Raw genomic sequence first — 21,663 nt, forward strand, 5'->3', positions numbered from 1 at the left:
GTTGGACTATAAAGAAAGCTTTGCACCAAAGAATTGCTGCTTTTAAACTGTGGTGTTAGAGAAGACTCTTGAAAGTCCATTGGATTGCAAGGAGATCCAACCAGTCCATCCTAAAGGAGATCAGTCCTGGGTGTTCGTTGGAGGGACTGATGTTGAAGCTGAAACTCCAGTACTTTGGCCACCTGATGCAGAGAGCTGACTCATTTGAAAAGACCCTGATGCTGGGAAAGATTGAGGGCAGGAGGAGAAGGGGACGACAGAGGATGAGATGGTTGGATGGCATCACCGACTCAATGGACATGGGTTTGGGTGGACTCCAGGAGTTGGTGATGGACAGGGAGGCCGGGCGTGCTGCGGTTCATGGGGTCGCAGAGAGTTGGACATGACTGAGCGACTGAGCTGAGCTGGACTGATGCAATATTCTTCTTTTCGGCGTCAGACTTCACTTCCATCACCAGTCACATCCACGGCTGGTCACTCTTTCTGATTTGGCTCAGCCTCATCGTTCCTTCAGAAGTGATTTCTCCGCTATTCTCCAGTAGCATATTGGGCACCTGCTGACCTGGGGAGTTCATCTCTCAATGTCCTATCTTTTTGCCTTTTCATACTATTCATGGAGTTCTCAAGGCCAGAAGGCTGAAGTGGTTTGCCATTCCTTTTTCCAGAGGACTACATTTTGTCAGAACTCTCCACCATGACCCATCCATCTTGGGTGGCCTTACACGACATGACTCATAGTTTCATTGAGTTAGACAAGGCTGTGATCCATGTTATCAGTTTGGTTAGTTTTCTGTGATTGTGATTTTCATTCTTTCTGCCCTCTGATGAGGATAAAAGGCTTGTGGAAGCTACCTGGGGACCTAGGGATGTATTAAGTTGGTGCAAAAGTAATTACAGTTTTGCATTGTTAAACTTTGCTGTTTGATTCCGGAGTACATTCTTAAATAAAGGTGGTTATGTTATACATCATTTTAATGTGAATTTCTTGCTTTTATATTTTTTGTGAATGACTTGCTACTTACTGTATATTTTATATTTATTTAAAACTTGGAAAAGGATATTAAAAAGCAAATTTGAGCAATTTTATTATTCAAATTCAAAATGGGTTGTGAAGCAGCAGAGACAACTTGAAACATCAACACATTTGGCTCAGGAATCACTAATGAACGCTCAGTGCAGTGGTGGTTCAAGAAGGTTTACAAAGGAGATGAGAGCCTTGATGAGGAGTGTAGTGGCCTGACATCAGAAGTCGACATTGACCAGCTGAGAGGATCACTGACACTGATCCTCTTACAACTACACAAGAAGTTGCTGTAGAACTCAGAATTCTACAGTTGTTGGACATTTGAAGTAAATTGGAAAGGAGAAAAAGCTCTGTAAGTGGGTGCCTCATGAGCTGACCGAAAATTTAAACATCGTCGTTTTGAAAAACCATCATCTTCTCTTATTCTGCGCAACAACAACGAACCATTTCTCAACTGGACTGTGACACGTGATGAAAAGTAGATTTCATACAACTGACGATGACCAGCTCAACGGCTGGACCGAGAGGAGGCCCCAGAGCACTTCCCAAGGTCAAACTTGCACCAATAAGGGGGCGTGGTCACTGTTTGGTGCTCTGCTGCCCGCCTGATCCACTACAGCTTTGTGAATCCTGGTGAAACCATTTCATCTGTGAAGAATGCTCAACAAACGGATTTCAGTTCAGTTCAGTTCAGTCACTCAGTCGTGTCCGAGTCTTTGCGACCCCATGAATCGCAGCACTCCAGGCCTCCCTGTCCATCACCATCTCCCGGAGTTCACTCAGACTCACGTCCATTGAGTCGGTGATGCCATCCAGCCATCTCATCCTCGGTCGTCCCCTCCTCCTCCTGCCCCCAATCCCTCCCAGCATCAGAGTCTTTCCCAATGAATCAACTCTTTGCATGAGGTGTCCAAAGTACTGGAGATTCAACTTTAGCATCATTCTTTCCAAAGAAATCCCAGGATTGATCTTTAGAATGGACTGGTTGGATCTCTTTGCAGTCCAAGGGACTCTCAAGAGTCTTCTCCAACACCACATTTCGAAAGAATCAATTCTTCAGCACTCAGCCTTCTTCATAGTCCAACCCCCACATCCATACATGACTACTGGAAAAACCATAGCCTTGACTAGAAAGACCTTAGTCAGCAAAGTAATGTCTCTGCTTTTGAATATGCTATCTAGGTTGGCCATAACTTTTCTTCCAAGGAGTAAATGTCTTTTAATTTCATGGCTGCAATCACCATCTGCAGTGATTTTGGAGCCCAAAAAAAGAAAGTCTGACACTGTTTCCACTGTTTCCCCATCTATTTCCCATGAAGTGATGGGACTGGATGCCATGATCTTCGTTTTCTGAATGTTGAGCTTTAAGCCAACTTTCCCACTCTCCACTTTCACTTTCACCAAGAGGCTTTTTAGTTCCTCTTCACTTTCTGCCATAAGGGTGGTGTCATCTGCATATCTGAGGTTATTGATATTTCTCCCAGCAATCTTGATTCCAGCTTGTGTTTCTTCCAGTCCAGCGTTTCTCATGATGTACTCTGCATAGAAGTTAAATAAGCAGGATGACAATATACAGCCTTGGTGAACTCCTTTTCCTATTTGGAACCAGGCTGTTGTTCCATGTCCAGTTCTAACTGTTGCTTCCTGACCTGCATACAGATTTCTCAAGAGGCAGGTTAGGTGGTCTGGTATTCCCATCTCTTTCAGAATTTTCCACAGTTTATTGTGATCCACACAGTCAAAGGCTTTGGCATAGTCAATAAAGCAGAAATAGATGTTTTTCTGGAACTTTCTTGCTTTTCCCATGACCCAGCGGATATTGGCAATTTGATCTCTGGTTCCTCTGCCTTTTCTAAAACCAGCGTGAACATCAGGGAGTTCACGGTTCACGTATTGCTGAAGCCTGGCTTGGAGAATTTTGAGCATTACTTTGCTAGCATGTGAGATGAGTGCAATTGTGTGGTAGTTTGAGCATTCTTTTGCATTGCCTTTCTTTGGGATTGGGATGAAAACTGACCTTTTCCAGTCCTGTGGCCACTGCTGAGTTTTCCAAACTTGCTGGCATATTGAGTGCAGCACTTTCACAGCATCATCTTTCAGGATTTGAAACAGCTCAACTGGAATTCCATCACCTCCACTAGCTTTGTTCTTAGTGATGCTTTCTAAGGCCCACTTGACTTCACATTCCAAGATGTCTGGCTCTAGATTAGTGATCACATCATCATGATTATTTGGGTCGTGAAGATCTTTTTTGTACAGTTCTTCTGTGTATTCTTGCCACCTCTTCTTAATATCTTCTGCTTCTGTTAGGTCCACACCATTTCTGTCCTTTATCGAGCCCATCTTTGCATGAAATGTTCCCTTGGTATCTCTAATTTTCTTGAAGAGCTCTCTAGTCTTTCCCATTCTGTTGTTTTCCTCTATTTCTTTGCATTGATTGCTGAAGAAGGCTTTCTTATCTCTTCTTGCTATTCTTTGGAACTCTGCATTCAGATGCTTGTATCTTTCCTTTTCTCCTTTGCTTTTCACCTCTCTTCTTTTCACAGCTATTTGTAAGGCCTCCCCAGACAGCCATTTTGCTTTTTTGCATTTCTTTTCCATGGGGATGGTCTTGATCCCTGTCTCCTGTACAATGTCACGAACCTCATTCCATAGTTCATCAGGCACTCTATCTATCAGATCTAGGCCCTTAAATCTCTTTCTCACTTCCACTGTATAATCGTAAGGGATTTGATTTAGGTCATCCCTGAGTGGCCTAGCGGTTTTCTGCACTGAAAACTGCAGCACTGGCATTGGTCACCAGAAAGGGCCCAGTTCTCTGCGACAACGCCCAACTGCATGTACAGCCAACCAACGGTGAATGAACTGGGCTACGACGTTCTGCCTCCTCTGCCACATTCACCTGACTCTTGCCAACCAACTACCATTTGAAGCATCTTGACAAATTTTTGCAGGGAAAACACTTCCACAACCAGAGGAGGCAGGAAATGCTTTCCAAGAGTTCATCGAATCCCAAAGCATGGATTTTCAAGCTAGAAGAAGAAGCAAACTTATTTCTCATTGGGAAAGCTGTGTTGATTGTAATGGCTCCTATTTTGATTAATAAAAATGTGTTTGAGCCTAGTTATGATTTAAAATTCAAGGCCTGAAACTGGAATTATGTTTGCACCAACCTAATAAAACACTCTGTGCACCAATCTGTCTCCAGCCTCTCTGCTGCCTTTGTGATCCCACTGAACTTCTGGCCCCTTCCCAGCAAGGTGGAACCATCTCCTTCTGCACTGAGCCTGTCGGCAAATACAGCCCAGCTCTTAGGTCTTTGACAGCATGTTACTCTACACCCCAGTCTCCTGTAACCTCTTCATGGTGCCTCTTACCTTCGGGGCAGACTGTTTTCAGAGGAAAGACAAGCATGGTCATGAGTGTTCCAGTGCAGAACCGTGAAGTTCAGCCTCTGCATTCATCCTGTCTAATTTCAGAGCAAAGTGCTGCCTTCTCTGTAAGTTCAATCCATTCTGCTTTGTTTTACATTCCCCTGATGGAGGGCTGGGCCTTAATGAGCCTTTCCCAGCTTTGTGTCCTCGCTCATGCCCTGCACCTCTACACCAGCCTCGCTGCAGAGGGGAGGGGCACAGTTGGCCTCCCGTTCATGCTGTCAACTGAATAAATACCCAAAGTGAGACTTGTGAGTGAAGTTTTATTTGGGGCAAAATAAGGACCATAGTTCAGAAGACAGCCTGTCAGATAGTTCTGAGGAACTGTTCCAAAGAGCTTGTCGGGATCGGGGTGGGGGTGTAGTGTATGTGTGGTTTTGGTGAAGGAGGTGCGTGAAATCGGACACGTTTTGGCAGAAGGCTGCTACTAGTCACAAGGGCAGACATCTTTGTTAATGATCGTAGTGCTTTTCTAAGCTATGACAGGATGCAAGAAATTGAGCTCATAAAATCTTCTCCTGAACATATCAAACTGCCTAAAAGCCTGTTCTGCCAGTTTTCCCAGAGCACAGAGGGCCTTCCTCATTCCTGGTCTCTGCCCTGAACTCCTTTCAGGGGTGTGGAAGGGCAGCTCCTGCAGTGGCTGGCGACCTCATCCTTGTAGAGGCAGATAGCGGACAACAATTGTTAGCTGACTCTACCAACCAGGCTTGTTTCACCCAAACTGTTCAAGACTGCTATTCCTGTGTCTCTGAGATGCTTCTCTGGTGACACAATCACGAATTCTTCATCTGAGTCACCAAGTGGATCTCTTTTCTGTGCAACTAGAGGAATCAGGGAAAGCTCGGTCCTCATTGGCTCGCTTAGATTATTACAATACTGTCTTAACTGATTGATACCCCTTTAGTCTTTCTCTCTTTAAAAGCTCTCTAGAGGCCTCTGCTCCCCAGCACAGAAGGGACAGTGGTAGGCCTAGCACTAGTGGCTGGTCGGCCTGGATACACTGAGACACAGACACTGGATATAGCGAGCCCGGTTTCTTGCTGTTGGAGATCTTATAACCATGGAAAAGAGGAAGTCTGGAAAGAGCCCTGAGGGCTTGGATTGGCACTGGAGGGAGTATGATGTAAGGGTACAGATCATATGCGTAGTTCCCAGATCTTGCTCCTAAATACCATTCTCCAGTAAGAGGAACTAGGGATCTTTTGAGAAATAGCTGACTTCAGGGCTGAAGAAGTGAAAGTAATTCTGTTGAGCCTGAAATACCTTGTTGTGCCAAAAAGTAAGAAAATTATCAAAGATTCGAGTGATGTCAAAGGACATGGGAGGCAATGGGAAGGGTGCCCCCTGATTAAATCTGGGTAATTTAGCAAACAGATGGGGAAACAGTGGAAACAGTGACAGACTGTATTTTGGGGGGCTTCAAAATCACTGCAGATGGTGACTGCAATCATGAAATTAAAAGTCGCTTACTCCTTGGAAGAAAAGTTATGACCAACATAGACAGCTAATTAAAAAGCAGAGACAAAGGCCAACAAAGGCCCGTCTAGTCAAAGCTATGGTTTTTCCAGTAGTCATGTATGGATGTGAGAGTTGGACTATAAAGAAAGCTGAGTGCAGAAGAATTGATGCTTTTGAACTGTGGTGTTGGAGAAGACTCTTGAGAGTCCCTTGGACTGCAAAGAGATCCAACCAGGCCATCCTAAAGGAGATCAGTCCCGAACGTTCATTGCAAGCACTGAGGCTGAAGCTGAAACTCCAATACACTAGCCACCTGATATGAGGAACTGACTCATTTAAGATCCTGATGCTGGGAAAGATTGAAGGTGGGAGGAGAAGGGGCTGACAGAGGATGAGATGATTGGATGGCATCACCAACTCGATGGACATGAGTTTGAATAAACTCTGGGGGTTGGTGATGGACAGGGAGGCCTGGTGTGTTGCAGTCCATGGCGTTGCAAAGACTTGGACACAACTGAGTGACTGAACTGAACTGAATTTGAGCAGCAAAGTCAAGAATGATGTTGACTGATTACCATCCAGTGAGTAAAACAGGAACCCATGAGTCCATACCAAGGTACGTAGACAAGTGAGTGTTGAATGTGTAGAAATAAATAATTGGGAGTGATGAAAACTGAAAAATCACCATTTAGCAGTCATCCTGGGGCTGCATGAGTTATTAGTGGAGCCTAAGGATGGCAGTGGAGGCCTTAATACCTGTCACAAGGTACTCTTCAATCTCAAAAGGGAAAAACTGGCAGATGTGACCTAGCCGGGGTGGGGGCTAGGGTGGAATTTTGCATCCTGACTCCACAAGTGGAGAGGAGCAGAGCAGCATGCCTGGGGCATTTCTGCCAGAAAGCTTGGTCCAAGTGTGGCCTGGGAGCTATTCAGACAGATGGGGTGTTCAGGCGCCCTTTTATCTACTGAGAAACTGTGATTGTCTCAGATCCCAGGAGACTGAAAGGACACAACTCCTTGCAGTGTGTGCTCTGGAGTGGGGTCTGGGCCACAGAGGAAATGCCCTGGGGACAGTCTGTGGGTTAGATAGTAGAGCGGTATCAGTCTTTACTTCTTGAGTGAGAGGGCTGTGGAGGAGAGGCTGTCCTTATTTTGGGGAATTAGGCACTGGAGTATTTCAGGGTGATGAGTAATCATATCTGAAAGCCTTTTTCAGATGACTCAGAAAAAGACTAATGATAGGTAAGCTCAGCTGGTAGCTCAGCTGGTAAAGAATCTGCCTGCAATTCAGGAGACTCTGGTTCGATTCCTGGGTCTGGAATTTCCCCTGGAGATTGGATAGGCTGTCCACTCCAGAACTCTTGGGCTTCCCTTGTGGCTCAGCTGGTAAAGAATCCGCCCACAATGCAGGAGACCTGGGTTCCATCCCTGAGTCAAGAAGACCCCCTGGAGGAGGACATGCCAACCTGCTCCAGCAGTCTGGCCTGCAGAATCCCCATAGACAGCGGAGCCTGTTGGGCTACAGTCCATGGGGTCTCAAAGAGTGAGACAGGACCAAGTGACTAAGCACAAGCATGTGTGTGTGTGTGCGTGTGTGCGTGTGTGTGTGTGTGTGTGTGTGTGTGTGTGTGTGTGGAGAGAGATGCTTGCTAAATGAGAGATGGGGTCAGGCCAGGGGAGCACAGGCTCCTGAGGTTCACAGTGGCGATCTGGTGATGGAGACTTTTGTGCTCAAATATTTTCTCCAAATTTGAAATTATTTCAAAAATTATTTTTGAAAGTCCCTATTTCTATCAAATGGCCAATTTAAAGTTCAAGTTTGATTGAATCTCTCCCCTGCTTATAAACTGTTCCCTTCTCTTCTCCTGTGAAGTTAAAGACCTTCTGCAGAGCAAGCAGAGCTCTTCACAGTCTGACCAGTGTCTCGCCTCACCCAGGGCCTGCACCCTGCACCGTCACATTGCTCCCCACTTGCTCTCGCCAAACCTCACTGTTGTCCCTCTGTCTCTCCAAGCCTTTGCACCTGCACCGCTGTTCTCTGTGTCTGGACTTTTCCTTCTGTCCTTATGCAGAACTTCCATGCATCTTTCAAAACCCGATTTGTATGTCTCCATTTCTGAGAAGACTTTTGTTGTAGTGAGTTAATTTTGTCTATACTTTATGCTTGTCTCCATGATGAAACTTATCTACTGAATACAACTCAGCCCTCAGGAGCCCCGAGGAAGCTCTGTGCCTGTGAGGGGAGTCCTGGTGTTCATTGGGATGTCTGAATTAGGCAGTACACTTGAGAAGTCCCAGCTGAAGCCAGGCATCGAGTCACAAGCCGTCTCTCAGTGTTTACCAGTAATGGAGATGGGCTTGCATGACCTTTCTGGGCCCTCTGCTCAAGTCTAGGAAGGCAAGTGAAGTGTTAGCTGAGTCCTCTCGTAGGGCCTCACCTGAGATCCTCTCCAAGTTCACTGTGGCTCTAGGATGCAGGTCCTGATTTGTGGGGCTGACAGTCAGGGCTCTCCCTGGGCTCCCTCCATGAGCCCCTCCCCGTGTGGCAGCTCACTTTATCCTCTCAGGACAGCAGGAGTGTCTCTCTGGAGTGTCAACTCCTTCGCTGTCAGGCCCACTCAGGGCAATCTTTCTGACTTAGCTGATCAGTAAGCTAGTCTTGGGTGTGAAATCCCCTCACATTCTCAAGAAGGGACTGTGGCATTGGGCGACATTTAGGGCTCCGCCACTGTGGTCTCTTTGTGGACTGAGAGAAGAAAGGGGTGTGGATGGGCCATCTGAAATCGCGAAAGGGGCTCCGACTATGGTCTCATATTGTTGCTGCTGTTCAGTCGTGCCAACTCTCTGTGACCCCACAGACTGCAGCCCACCAGGCTCCTCTGTCCATGGGCTTCTCCAGGCAAGAATGCTGGAGTGGGTTGCCATTTCCTTCTCCAGGGATCTTCCCAGACCATGCATCGAGCCTGGGTCTTCTGGATTGGCAGGCAGGTCCTTTACCACTGAGCCAGCATGGAAGCCTGGTTTCCCATGGTAGCAGATGATTTATGAATTTACAAAGGAAGGCTATAATTTTGGTACTGCACCCATTTTTATTTCTAAATGCTTATAGTTTAGGCACTAGTCTGTAAGAGCCATAATACGCTGCAAAAGGAAATGGCAACCCACTCCAATATTTTTGCCTGGAAAATCCCATGGACAGAGGAGCCTGCCGGGCTACAGTCCATGGGGTGGCAGGAGAGTCACAGGACTTAGCAACTAAACAACAACAACAGAGCCTCAGTTCAGTTCAGTTGCTCAGTCGTGTCTGACTCTTTGTGACCCCACGGACTGCAGCACGCCAGGCCTCCCTGTCCATCACCAGCTCCCGGAGCTTGCCCAAACTCATGTCCATCGAGTCGGTGATGACAACAGAGCCTCGTGGTGCTCATTCTCCAGGGTATCTGACCTTGTAATTACAAAAGTCCATCACAGTGATAAAGATGGGTGGAAAGGCTGCAAGTCTTCTTTCTTGTCCAAGACACAAGTGCTGGCCTCACTAAGTCTCCGGGGCTCAGGGAGGTAGGTAAGAACTAGTAGGTGGAAGGGTGCAGCTTACAGAGCCCAGAGTGCAAAACGTGAACTGGGAGACAGCAGTCAGGGATGTCCAAACTGCTCCGATAATCCTTGCATAGCCTCAGCCCTGATCCTCAGCCTGTGGGCTTTGACTTTTGCCGCTAGCCACTCTGCTTCCTGGCGTGCTGCAGTCCACGGGGTTGCAAAGGGTTGGACTTGACTTAGTGACTGAACAACAACTCTGCTTCAACAACTCTGCTTCCTGCACTGAGGCTGCCTCTCTCATTAATTTCCAGGTTGGAAAAAAAACGAAATCAAAATTTCCAGTCAAACTAGATAGAACAGCAAAAGAACAGCAACAATAATAAAAATGCCAATAGCTCACATTTATTGACTGCTCAGCTTTGCAGGTACAGATGCTCAGTACTTTATACAATTACTCGTTCAGCCCTCGTAATCCCCGCAGAGTGCGTGCCCCGTGATCCCGCGTCGACGCAGGTGGTAAAACACCCTGCTAGTGACCTGAGCTCAGACTTCTGACCAGCCCTCAGTTAGCACCGCAGGCAAGTTTCACATCCACACACCTCAGTGACACTGTTGTGTTGTGACTTCTGTGACAAAGTCATTACTGTGGGGAAAATTTTTTTATTTTTACCACAACCTGCCAGAGTGAACATACATCCCTATTTTTATATATGTTTTGGCTGCACTGAGTGGCAGGAAGGATCTTAGCTCCCACCCCCCCCTACAGTTGAAGCTCTGAGCCTTAACCACTGGGGTCCCAGAGGAGTCCAGAACATACATTTTCAAATTACAGGGACAAGGATATGGGGGACTGAGGCGGAAGAATCAGAGAGAGATGGAGCAGAGGAGGCGCGGGGGGAAGCAGAGGCGAAGCTGCAGACCCAGGCAGAGAAGCGGCCGGCACGAAGGCCGCCGAGCTGCCACCTGGTCTCTGGGCGCCAGGAGTTCTCCACGGGCCCAGGCTTCAGCTGCAGCTCTCTCTCCCCGTGTTAAGGACTGATCACTGCCTAATCTAATGCTTTCAGTCTTTACATCAAATCTTCCAAGGCCCTGGACAAGTGCCTCCCCCCCGCCCAGTCTCATCTCCTGCCATGCACCCATGGCATGTCCCCTGCCCCCACTCACACACCCTGTTCTCCAGACCAGCACTGCCCGGAGTGGAGGCCACTGGCCATCTGGGCTGTGAGCCCAGGAAACGGGGCCAGTCTGAACCGAGATGTGCTGTCAGTATAAAAAACACACTGGATTTCAAAGACAGTATAAAAAAAGTATAAAACAACTCAATATTTTAAAAACATTTTCTATGACAAAATGATAACATGTGGTATAGACTTGGTTAAATACTATATTTAATTTCATCTGTTTTTCACTTTGTAAAATGTGGCTACTAGACAATTTATAACGACTCTGCTATAGAAGTTATTACATTTCCTAAACCCTCCAAACCGTCCCCTCCCTTCCTTCGCACTTGCGCCCACATTTGTTTTTGCCTATGATGTTCTCTGTGCGTCTCTGCCTGTAGGTTCTTTGTGCTTCAGGGTCCACCTGCAAGGAGACCCTTCCCAAACTCATTCCTTTCCTCCAGGCAGACTTTGTCACCTCCTCAGTCACTGCATTTTCATGAGTGGCTCTTACAGTTTCATGGTGTTTAATTGTTGTTTGCTGTTATGAGGAACTGGAGGTCCAGGCAGCGTTTTTTAAGAAACACTTATTTACTTGGTTTGCCAGGTCTTAACTGTGGTGTGCAGGATCTTTGATCTTGTTGTTACATGTGGGATCTAGTTCCCTGATGGAACCCAGGCCCCTGCATTGGGAGTGCAGAGTCTTAGCCTCTGGACCACCAGGGACGTCTCCCAGGCAGTGTTTTATTTATCTGTCTTCAGCATTGAGTTCCCACGTCATCAAATGAACTAGAGCGTCATCTGGTGAATAAAGTGATAGAAGATAAATGTGATCGGCACAAGATAAAACGGGACTGGCAAATGAATTGTTTAGAAAAGCATTCTTCTAAGAGGTCCAAGGAGAGAAAAACTGTTTTAACTTCCTCTATGGACATTTATTTGGCACATATGGTGGGGATGGTGAGAGAGGGGAGATAGCACTTGCAAAGACCTGTGAATATGGTGCATCTGGGGAACCCTAAGTCAGTCTGCTTGGTGACAAAGAGTGCAACTGGGTGAGAACCAGATGGAGTCAGAAGCAGGGAGTTGAAGTGCGTCACCTGTTAGATTGCTGGCTGCAGTGGACGATGGATTGGTCAGGGCTGGAGAGGGAAGAGATGAGGAAGAGAGTTAAGACACAATGATCCTGACAGGAGTGTATGACTACTCTAGGGAGGGGAGAGAGGAGTTCCGGGGCCAGGCCCAGGTCATTCATACGGTGGGTGTGTTCATGACTTCATCTAACACTGTAGCTGACCGCCTTATCCTCAAGGCTGAAGCCTTTCCAGTATCAGCTGTTTTCTCAGCTGACAAAGACTGACCCAGTGGTTAAGAGAATTAACTGCTGTCAGATCATCCACCAGCCTAGCTTTGAGCTCAGGCAACTAAATTAATCTTTCTGGCCCTCAGGCTCATCCTCTGAAAAACAGTAGCATGCCTGTCTCGCAGGAGCACTAGGAAGACTACATGAATTACCAAGGGGGCCCTTTCAGCTTGCTGCCTCCTTTGCAGCAGTCCCTAAGCAAATCACAGCTGTCACTGAAATTACCTCTCCTATTCTTGTTTCCTGTTTGGTTCTTCCTAAATGCTGTGGTGAAAATGAAAAAGGTAGTACTGCAAAGTTCAAAACCAGAGAACAATTAAATATAAAAGGCCGACTGGATCTGATGATACTAACTCCTCTGAGGCAAGCAGCCAAGAAAATGGCTTTTATATCTGGAGAGAAGTAGATCCATAAACCATAACAGTATGTGACTCAAAACACAACGTCTGCAAAATTGCATATCTACAGCAAAACCATGACATCAAAAGTTGTTCAGTTGCTAAGTCACGCCCAGCTCTTTGTGATCTTTTCCAGTGAGCTGGCTCTTCCCATCTGGTAGCCAAAGTACTGGAGCTTCAGCATTAGTCCTTTCAATGTAGTCAGGGTTGATTTCTTTAAGATAGACTGGTTTGATCTCCTTGAAGTCCAAGGGACTCAAGAGTCTTCTCCAACACCACAGTTCAAAAACATCAATTATTTGGTGTTCAGCCGTTTTTACGGTCCCTTCATGGATCACAGCCTTGTCCTGAGGAAGGGGCTTAGACAATTCAACGAAATTATAAGCCATGCTGTGCAAGGCCGCCTAAGATGGACGGGTCATAGTAAAAGGTTCTGACAACACAAAACATGGTCCACCGGAGGAGGGAATGGCAAACCACTTCAGTATTCTTGTCCTGAGAACTCCATGAACAGTATGAAAATGGAAAAAGACATCAAAAGTACAAGACCCCCTAATAACACGCTCACGGATGCGCTCCTTAGCACAAGATTTGAGTCCTCTCTCTACCGGTAAGTTAAATCTTTTCTAAGTAACACTTGCAGGCTAAACTGACGCAAAACACTTTGCAGAATTACAGCTAAATGTCAGTTACAATGTGCATCTCGGGAGTAGGACCCATCCCTCTCTAGTCTTGCGTGTTTAAGGTTGGCTTTTATGTTAACCTTAAAATAGCTGTGATAAAGTATTATAAATGTGAGCTACAGACTGTTCATTTCAGTTCAGTTCAGTCGCTCAGTCGTGTCCGACTCTTTGCTACCCCATGAATCGCAGCACGCCAGGCCTCCCTGTCCATCACCATCTCCCGGAGTTCACTCAGACTCACGTCCATCGAGTCCGTGATGCCATCCAGCCATCTCATCCTCGGTTGTCCCCTTCTCCTCCTGCCCCCAATCCCTCCCAGCATCAGAGTCTTTTCCAATGAGTCAACTCTCCGCATGAGGTGGCCAAAGTACTGGAGCTTCAGTTTTAGCATCATTCCTTCCAAAGAAATCCCAGGGCTGATCTCCTTCAGAATGGACTGGTTGGATCTCCTTGCAGTCCAAGGGACTCTCAAGAGTCTTCTCCAACACCACCATTCAAAAGCATCAATTCTTCGGCGCTCAGCCTTCTTCACAGTCCAGCTCTCACATCCATACATGACCACAGGAAAAACCATAGCCTTGACTAGACGGACCTTAGTCGGCAAAGTAATGTCTCTGCTTTTGAACATACTATCTAGATTGGTCATAACTTTTCTTCCAAGGAGTAAGCGTCTTTTAATTTCATGGCTGCAGTCACCATCTGCAGTGATTTTGGAGCCCCCCAAAATAAAGTCTGACACTGTTTCCACTGTTTCCCCATCTATTTCCCATGAAGTGATGGGACCAGATGCCATGATCTTCGTTTTCTGAATGTTGAGCTTTAAGCCAACTTTTTTGCTCTCCTCTTTCACTTTCATCAAGAAGCTTTTTAGCTCCTCTTCACTTTCTGCCATAAGGGTGGTGTCATCTGCATATCTGAGGTTATTGGTATTTCTCCCAGCAATCTTGATTCCAGCTTGTGTTTCTTCCAGTCCAGCGTTTCTCATGATGTACTCTGCATAGAAGGTAAATAAGCAGGGTGACAATATACAGCCTTGACGTACTCCTTTTCCTATTTGGAACCAGGCTGTTGTTCCATGTCCAGTTCTGACTGTTGCTTCCTGACCTGCATACAGATTTCTCAAGAGGCAGGTTGGGTGGTCTGGTATTCCCATCTCTTTCAGAATTTTCCACAGTTTATTGTGATCCACACAGTCAAAGGCTTTGGCATAGTCAATAAAGCAGAAATAGATGTTTTTCTGGAACTCTCTTGCTTTTTTGATGATTGGTTCAGGCCAAAGCCGAGACAAGGGCTGACTCTTGTGAACATCAGCCTGTTATCAGAACCCTGGAAGGGCTGAGCACCAGGTGGAGGAGAGACAGAGGACTGATGCACCCTCCCCCAGAGGAGAGGGGCCCAGAGGGGACCTCCCACGTTCAATGTTCTGGGGGCAGAATCAGGGCAGTTCAGTTCAGTTCAGTCACTCAGTCATGTCCGACTCTTTGCGACCCCATGAATCGCAGCACGCCATCCCCATGGAAAAGAAATGCAAAAAAGCAAAATGGCTGTCTGGGGAGGCCTTACAAATAGCTGTGAAAAGAAGAGAGGCGAAAAGCAAAGGAGAAAAGGAAAGATATAAGCATCTGAATGCAGAGTTCTGAAGAATCTAAGCTACTCCATTTTGTAAGGTTCTGGGAAAAGAACCTTTGGAAATCCAAGAGCCTTTGGAAATCCCCTGACCTCACCCCACCACCTGCGAACCAATCAGAACCCTTGGCCAGCCCGGGGAAATTCGAATCAAGCCTGGGAAATGGGAACCAATCAGCACCCGTGGCCAGCTGGGAAACGAGAACCAATCAGAACTCAACACCTAACCCTGCACCAGAAGGTGACCAATCAGACCCGGAGACTCCCGGTTTTTGAATTTTTCGCTCGAGAATATCCTATATAAGCAATGTAACCCAGAGCTCAGGGCTCTTCCCTATAGCTGCTGTGTTGGTATCAGTGGGAGCCCCAGCTCGAGCTTGGTAATAAAAACTCTCTTGCTTTTGCATCAGATATAGGCTCCCTGGTGGTCATTGGGAGATTTCGCGACTTGGGCATAACAGTTCCAAAGAATAGCAAGAAGAGATAAGAAAGCCTTCTTCAGCGATCAATGCAAAGAAATAGAGAAAAACAACAGAATGGGAAAGACTAGAGAGCTCTTCAAGAAAATTAGAGATACCAAGGGAACATTTCATGCAAAGATGGGCTCGATAAAGGACAGAAATGGTGTGGACCTAACAGAAGCAGAAGATATTAAGAAGAGGTGGCAAAAATACACGGAAGAACTGTACAAAAAAGATCTTAAAGACCCAGATAATCATGATGATGTGATCACTGATCTAGAGCCAGACATCTTGGAATGTGAAGTCAAGTGGGCCTTAGAAAGCATCACTAAGAATAAAGCTAGTGGAGGTGATGGAATTCCAGTTGAGCTGTTTCAAATCCTGAAAGATGATGCTGTGAAAGTGCTGCACTCAATATGCCAGCAAATTTGGAAAACTCAGCAGTGGCCACAGGACTGGAAAAGGTCAGTTTTCATTCCAATTCCAAAGAAAGGCAATGCAAAAGAATGCTCAAACTACCGCACAATTGCACTCATCTCACATGCTAGCAAAGTAATGCTCAAAATTCTCCAAGCCAGGCTTCAGCAATATGTGAACCGTGAACTCCCTGATGTTCATGCTGGTTTTAGAAAAGGCAGAGGAACCAGAGATCAAATTGCCAACATCCGCTGGATCATGGGAAAACCAAGAGAGTTCCAGAAAAACATCTATTTCTGCTTTATTGACTATGCCAAAGCCTTTGACTGTGTGGATCACAATAAACTGTGGAAAATTCTGAAAGAGATGGGAATACCAGACCAGCCAACCTGCCTCTTGAGAAATCTGTATGCAGGTCAGGAAGCAACAGTTAGAGCTGGACATGGAACAACAGCCTGGTTCCAAATAGGAAAAGGAGTACGTCAAAGCTGTATATTGTCACCCTGCTTATTACCTTCTATGCAGAGTACATCATGAGAAACGCTGGACTGGAAGAAGCACAAGCTGGAATCAAGATTGCCGGGAGAAATATCAATAACCTCAGATATGCAGATGACACCACCCTTATGGCAGAAAGTGAAGAGGAGCTAAAAAGCTTCTTGATGAAAGTGAAAGAGGAGAGCAAAAAAGTTGGCTTAAAGCTCAACATTCAGAAAACGAAGATCATGGCATCTGGTCCCATCACTTCATGGGAAATAGATGGGGAAACAGTGGAAACAGTGTCAGACTTTATTTTGGGGGGCTCCAAAATCACTGCAGATGGTGACTGCAGCCATGAAATTAAAAGACGCTTACTCCTTGGAAGAAAAGTTATGACCAATCTAGATAGTATGTTCAAAAGCAGAGACATTACTTTGCCGACTAAGGTCCGTCTAGACAAGGCTATGGTTTTTCCTGTGGTCATGTATGGATGTGAGAGCTGGACTGTGAAGAAGGCTGAGCGCTGAAGAACTGATGCTTTTGAATGGTGGTGTTGGAGAAGACTCTTGAGAGTCCCTTGGACTGCAAGGAGATCCAACCAGTCCATTCTGAAGGAGATCAGCCCTGGGATTTCTTTGGAAGGAATGATGCTAAAACTGAAGCTCCAGTACTTTGGCCACCTCATGCGGAGAGTTGACTCATTGGAAAAGACTCTGATGCTGGGAGGGATTGGGGGCAGGAGGAGAAGGGGACGACAGAGGATGAGATGGCTGGATGGCATCACGGACTCGATGGACGTGAGTCTGAGTGAACTCCGGGAGTTGGTGATGGACAGGGAGCTACAGACTAGTGCCTTAATATCTCAGTCCCCTTGTCTCCCGTTTTGTGTAAAAGTTGAATCTTTCAACAGTTACTGTTTCAGACACTGTGATTCCTACCAATTCCGCACGGAGTCAAAGGGCAACCACCGGCAGAGGAACTCGAGCAGTGTGCGCCTCCGCGGAAGGAGAGCGCCCTCCGCCGCCCGCCCGGACCGAGGCTGGGTTCCGCTCCGCTTCAAAGGCGGTTTGTCCGTTTCCCTGCAGCAGCTCCCGTTCTGCCCGGCCGCGTCCCCGCCCAGAGAACCGCTGGACCGAGCTCCGACCGTGCTCAGCCCCTCTCCGCACCCCTTTCCCCTCGGCCCCACGGGAATCCCAGCCCAGCAGTCGTTCAAGGCTTCGCGGGCCGGCCTGTTGGTTGCTAGGAGACAGGAGGGCGCAGGCGCGCTGGGGAGCCCGCGGGGCACGCCGGGCCGGCGGTTGCTCGGTGCTCTACTGCCCAGGCTGTCGGTTGCTAGGAGGAAGGGCGGCGCAAGCGCGTTAGGAGAGGCCGCTCCGCGGACCCGTCTACCAGTTGCTAGGAGGAGGAGAAGCGCAAGCGCGCCGGGGGCGGCCGAGGGGCACGCCGGGCCGGCGGTTGCTCGGTGCTCGGCTACCCCGCCTGCAGGTTGCTAGGAGGCGGGACGCCGGCGCGGGGCGCGGGAGCCCGAGCGTCTGTTTCCTGGCCTGATCGGCCGGAGGGCAACGCGGCCTCCGGGGCCTGCGCGCAGCGATGGAGTCGGGGAAGGTGGGTGCAGACGCCACGCGGGCAAGCTCGTGCTCGCCGGGGCCGCTTCCTCCTTGGGGGCGGGAGGCCCCCCGGGGCCGCTTCCTCCTTGGGGGCGGGAGGCCCCCCGGGGCTGCGCTGTGGGACCTTAGCGACGTGTCTTACTTCCCAACGGATACATCGGGGCAGTACGAGTAGGGCTGGATGAGGTTCTAAACGTTAAAGTGCTCAGTAACTAACTGACTGAGTAACTGAGCTGTCCCGTAAAAGATGAGGAGTTACTTTGCATGCATTTCCCTCCCTTTTTTTTGTCTTCTGTCGTTCACTTTTATAATGTTAGTAATATCGATTAGGAGTTAGAGCATCAACTTCCTGACTTCTGTCGTCTTCTGCACCGGTTCTTTACATTTTCATAAGTTATCCTGTAACTTGTTTTCTCTGATTTGTTTATAGGCAGTTTTAAAAGTTGTGTTAACCAAAATTGTAGAAAAGACTTGATTGAGGTTAAAAGGTGTTTATGTGGCATATGTTACGACTGCAGCTTGGGAGACACAGATTCAAGCTGTTGAACTGTGTTCCCCGATTGCAAAGTGGGGGAGGCTTATAGAGGCAAGAATTTACCATGTTTCATTTAGCTGCTTGAGTTGTTTGTCAAGAATTATCACTGGAGCTGGGAGGAGATCAGGGCTTGCTTGGGGTCCTTGCCGCTGCTAAGTGCTGTTCTGGTCGCTCGTGGCGATCTTGGGCGTGGTGCTGTTCCGAGACAGTTCATTTCTCGGTGCTGTGGGGTGGTGTCTGAGGCCGGGTCCTCAGTGGCCACCCGTTTTGTTTGCCTGAACTGGGGTCGCATCATTATAATGTCCGCTTGTCATCAGTTGTCATATCGTGATTATATAAGCAGAGTTCACACAGAGTTCACTGCAGAGCTAAGTTGTGTGCTTGGACCAAGGGAGAGAGTGCAGTCTTGCTGCTCAAAGAGCGATGTGGGCATGTGTATACCTAAATATATGTAAGTAGGAGGGTTGGTTTGTATAAGTTACACTTGCATAAGGAGGTTGGAGGTTCTGCTGTTCAGGCATCTCTTCTGGAGTTTTCCTTTGTCTTCAAGCTGCGGTTTATTCCTCTCAAGGGGCAAAACACTGCCTTCCTACTTGGAGCCTCAGTTTTAATTTATTTGCCTTTATCTGCCTAACAGGATGGGACCCTGGCGGAGCAGAGGACAGGAGGCAGGGGCTCCTGGTCTGAAGCACAGTGGCTAAGCATATGTAGGGTGAAGCCTGGGGTTTTGATGGGCATGAGGAGCTCTGTGTCATTTTACAGTTTAAAGAATTTAAACGAGAAATTTAAAAAGGAAAGGAAGAAAAACTTCAGGATGAAGTAAGGCCCGAAGCCAGGTTTTTGTTGGTGAAAATGTAACAGGCAGCTAGAAAATCCTGGGGTCCCTGTTGATCTGTTGCCTTGTTCTTTTTTTTTTTTATTGGCGTAAGTAATATAATTACAACCATTAAGAGCCCTGATCCAGTGGGTTTTCCACATTGGATCACATTCCTGCAGATGCCTCCCATGGGTAGAAGTCTTGGACTCCACTGCCTGCTCCACCAGTGGCACACTCTCTGTTGGCATTGGCCATTTGTTTGGAAAAGATCATGTATTAAACCTCTCTAAAGAGCAGTTAACTTGAGAGAAAATGTTTCAAAGTTCAGCAGCTGCAGGTTGTAGTGATGCTAACTGTTGCTCACCATCCTCACCATGTCGTACTGTGCTCTCCTTTTGTAAAATCGACCAGTTTATCAGAAAAGAGTACATGTTCCACTGAGAGCAGAGAATGATGCCCTTTCTGCTTGTACTTTGGCAGATTCTTGACCTTGCTGCTTTTTACTTATTTCTCCTTAGTGTTACGAGCTGTTGTGCACTTTCCCCCTGCTTTCTTCATTCACACATCACCAGGATGATTTTTAGTGGCTGGTCCATGAGTGTGTTTTTGTTTTTTATTTGCACTCCATTTGCTTTAAATTTGAAACACACCAGGTCCTCCTGTATTTATGCTCTTAAGGCAGTTTCTCAAAGGCAAATGACATAGTTGGGATAGGTTTATCTTGTTCTCTATAGGAAACCACCCTTGACTAGTTTCTATCGTCACCCAAGGCTCACAGCTGGCGCCCTGTGTTGTGGACTTGTTGCTGTCAGCACCTGAAGAGGCATCTGCCCAGCAAACCTCCCACCGAGGGTTCCGCTGTGGGTCTGCCTGGGGAGGTGGGGCTGGGTGTCTGCACTGGGCGTGAGCCTCAGAGCAGCAGGAATACAGGGTAGCCTGTGATGGTTTATGGGTAACTTAAAAAAAATCTGTTTATGATACCTTTTATTCTTATAGACAGACAATAATTTCTGGCATTACAAGGATTGCCATTGACTAAAATGGTCTAATGAAAAAGCAGCTCACTGGAGCATAAAAAATTAGATGTTTTAAACTCTAAAATTGAATTCTAACTCTATACTTTTCTTTTTAGAGAAGAACCAAAGATGATACTTGGAAAGCAGATGACCTCCGAAAACACCTTTGGGTAGTATATTTTAAAGATTTGGGGGAAAAAATTTTGAGTTTGGGTCTGTGTGGACCCTGGATGCTAATCTTGGATAGTGTTACCTGGTTCTCAGCTCTGCACAGCTTTGCTTACATGTGGCTTATTTCAGAGGTGTTTTGACGCTGAGATAAAGCCACGTGGTTAGTTAGTTGCTCAGGAACCGTCCTGGCTGCTGTTTTTTGGCCCATTTCAGCCCAGCATCCCACCAGTGGGGTTCCTGTTGGGGTTCATAACTGGGGCCTTGTGTGTGTGTGTGTGTGTGTGTGTGTGTGTGGTCTGTGTGTGTATACGTGGGGAGCTGAAGGGTTGCAATCAAGACCTCCTGGGAAGGGACTTACCTGGTGGTCCAGCGGTTAAGTCTCCACACTTCCACTGCAGGGGCATGCGCTCCATCGCTGGTCAGGAGCTAAGAGCCCGCATGCCATGCTGCGAGGCCAGGCAGTCACTCAGTGCAGGCGCTCAGTCGGGTCCGACTCCGCGACCCCATGAATCGCAGCACACCAGGCCTCCCTGTCCATCACCAACTCCCGGAGTTCACTCAGACACGTCCATCCAGTCGGTGATGCCATCCAGCCATCTCATCCTCGGTCGTCCCCTTCTCCTCCTGCCCCCAATCCCTCCCAGCATCAGAGTCTTTTCCAATGAGTCAGCTCTTCGCATGAGGTGGCCAAAGTATTGGAGCTTCAGCTTTAGCATCATTCCTTCCAAAGAAATCCCAGGGCTGATCTCCTTCAGAATGGACTGGTTGGATCTCCGAGGTCACACACACACGAAACACCTCCTGAGAGTTTATGGCGATGGTCCTGTTCTCTGAGGGGGACCCTGGCGGCCAGTGTCCTGAGGCTTTCGGGCACAGCCTCAAACTCCCTTCCTTTCTTTTGGATTCACGGGGCCCTTTAGGTTTGACTGGCTGGCAGCCTCTGATGTCCCTGGAGGGGGGAGCACCTGGCTGGTCCCGGGGCTGCAGAGCTGGCTGCAGACCCGGCCTGCAGGGAGCGACGGCCGTTCCAGCCAGTGCTGCCCAGGGCCCTTCGGTGGGCGCGGCCCCAGGGTGCAGACCCCGCTCTTCTTCCCTCGTGTAGGCGGCTCAGGCCTCTGGTCCCAAGGAGGAGAAGAAGCACAGAGACCGGAAACCGCTGCGGGAGTCGGAAGCGGACCTGGCAGACGGCAAAGAGCACCGACCCAGGGACCCCGACCGCGAGGCCAAGCACAGAGAGCGGGACGGCCACGCCGCCCGGGAGCACCCCCGCGGGGACAGGGAGCGGGACCGGCGGAAGGAGAGGCGCCGGGAGCTGGACGCGGAGAGGCCGCATGGCCGGGGGAAGGAGCGCGAGAGGGACCAGGAGCACCGGGCGCGCCGCGAAGAGCTGAGGCAGGCGGCCGGGCACCACGACCTGCTGGCCCGGGACCGCGACCGGGACCGGGACCGAGACCACAACCTGCTGGCCCGGGA

At 48.1% G+C, this 21,663-nt stretch overlaps 1 protein-coding gene and 1 long non-coding RNA gene across 2 annotated transcripts in view; one reads left to right on the forward strand and one right to left on the reverse strand.

Annotated features, from left to right (window-relative positions):
• Positions 1-12,672: 12,672 nt before the first annotated feature.
• LOC120877738 lies at positions 12,673-17,063 on the reverse strand. The gene is made up of 3 exons (XR_005724386.1): positions 16,888-17,063; positions 15,954-15,957; positions 12,673-13,176 (listed from the first exon to the last, which is right to left on the reverse strand). It is a non-coding gene; the product is annotated as an uncharacterized LOC120877738 (long non-coding RNA).
• Positions 17,064-17,555: 492 nt separating this feature from the next.
• The window catches only part of DYNC2I1 (dynein 2 intermediate chain 1), a 50,857-nt gene continuing 46,749 nt past the window's right edge, over positions 17,556-21,663 (forward strand). Inside the window, exons 1-3 of the mRNA XM_040260104.1 lie at positions 17,556-17,649; positions 20,136-20,189; positions 21,293-21,655. Coding sequence (XP_040116038.1) covers positions 17,635-17,649; positions 20,136-20,189; positions 21,293-21,655 — 432 coding nt within the window. The 5' untranslated portion in view covers positions 17,556-17,634. The remainder of the gene's footprint in view (positions 17,650-20,135; positions 20,190-21,292; positions 21,656-21,663) is intronic.

Source organism: Oryx dammah, unplaced genomic scaffold (assembly GCF_014754425.2).
Source record: "Oryx dammah isolate SB20612 unplaced genomic scaffold, SCBI_Odam_1.1 HiC_scaffold_18, whole genome shotgun sequence".
NCBI classification, from domain to species: domain Eukaryota; kingdom Metazoa; phylum Chordata; class Mammalia; order Artiodactyla; family Bovidae; genus Oryx; species Oryx dammah.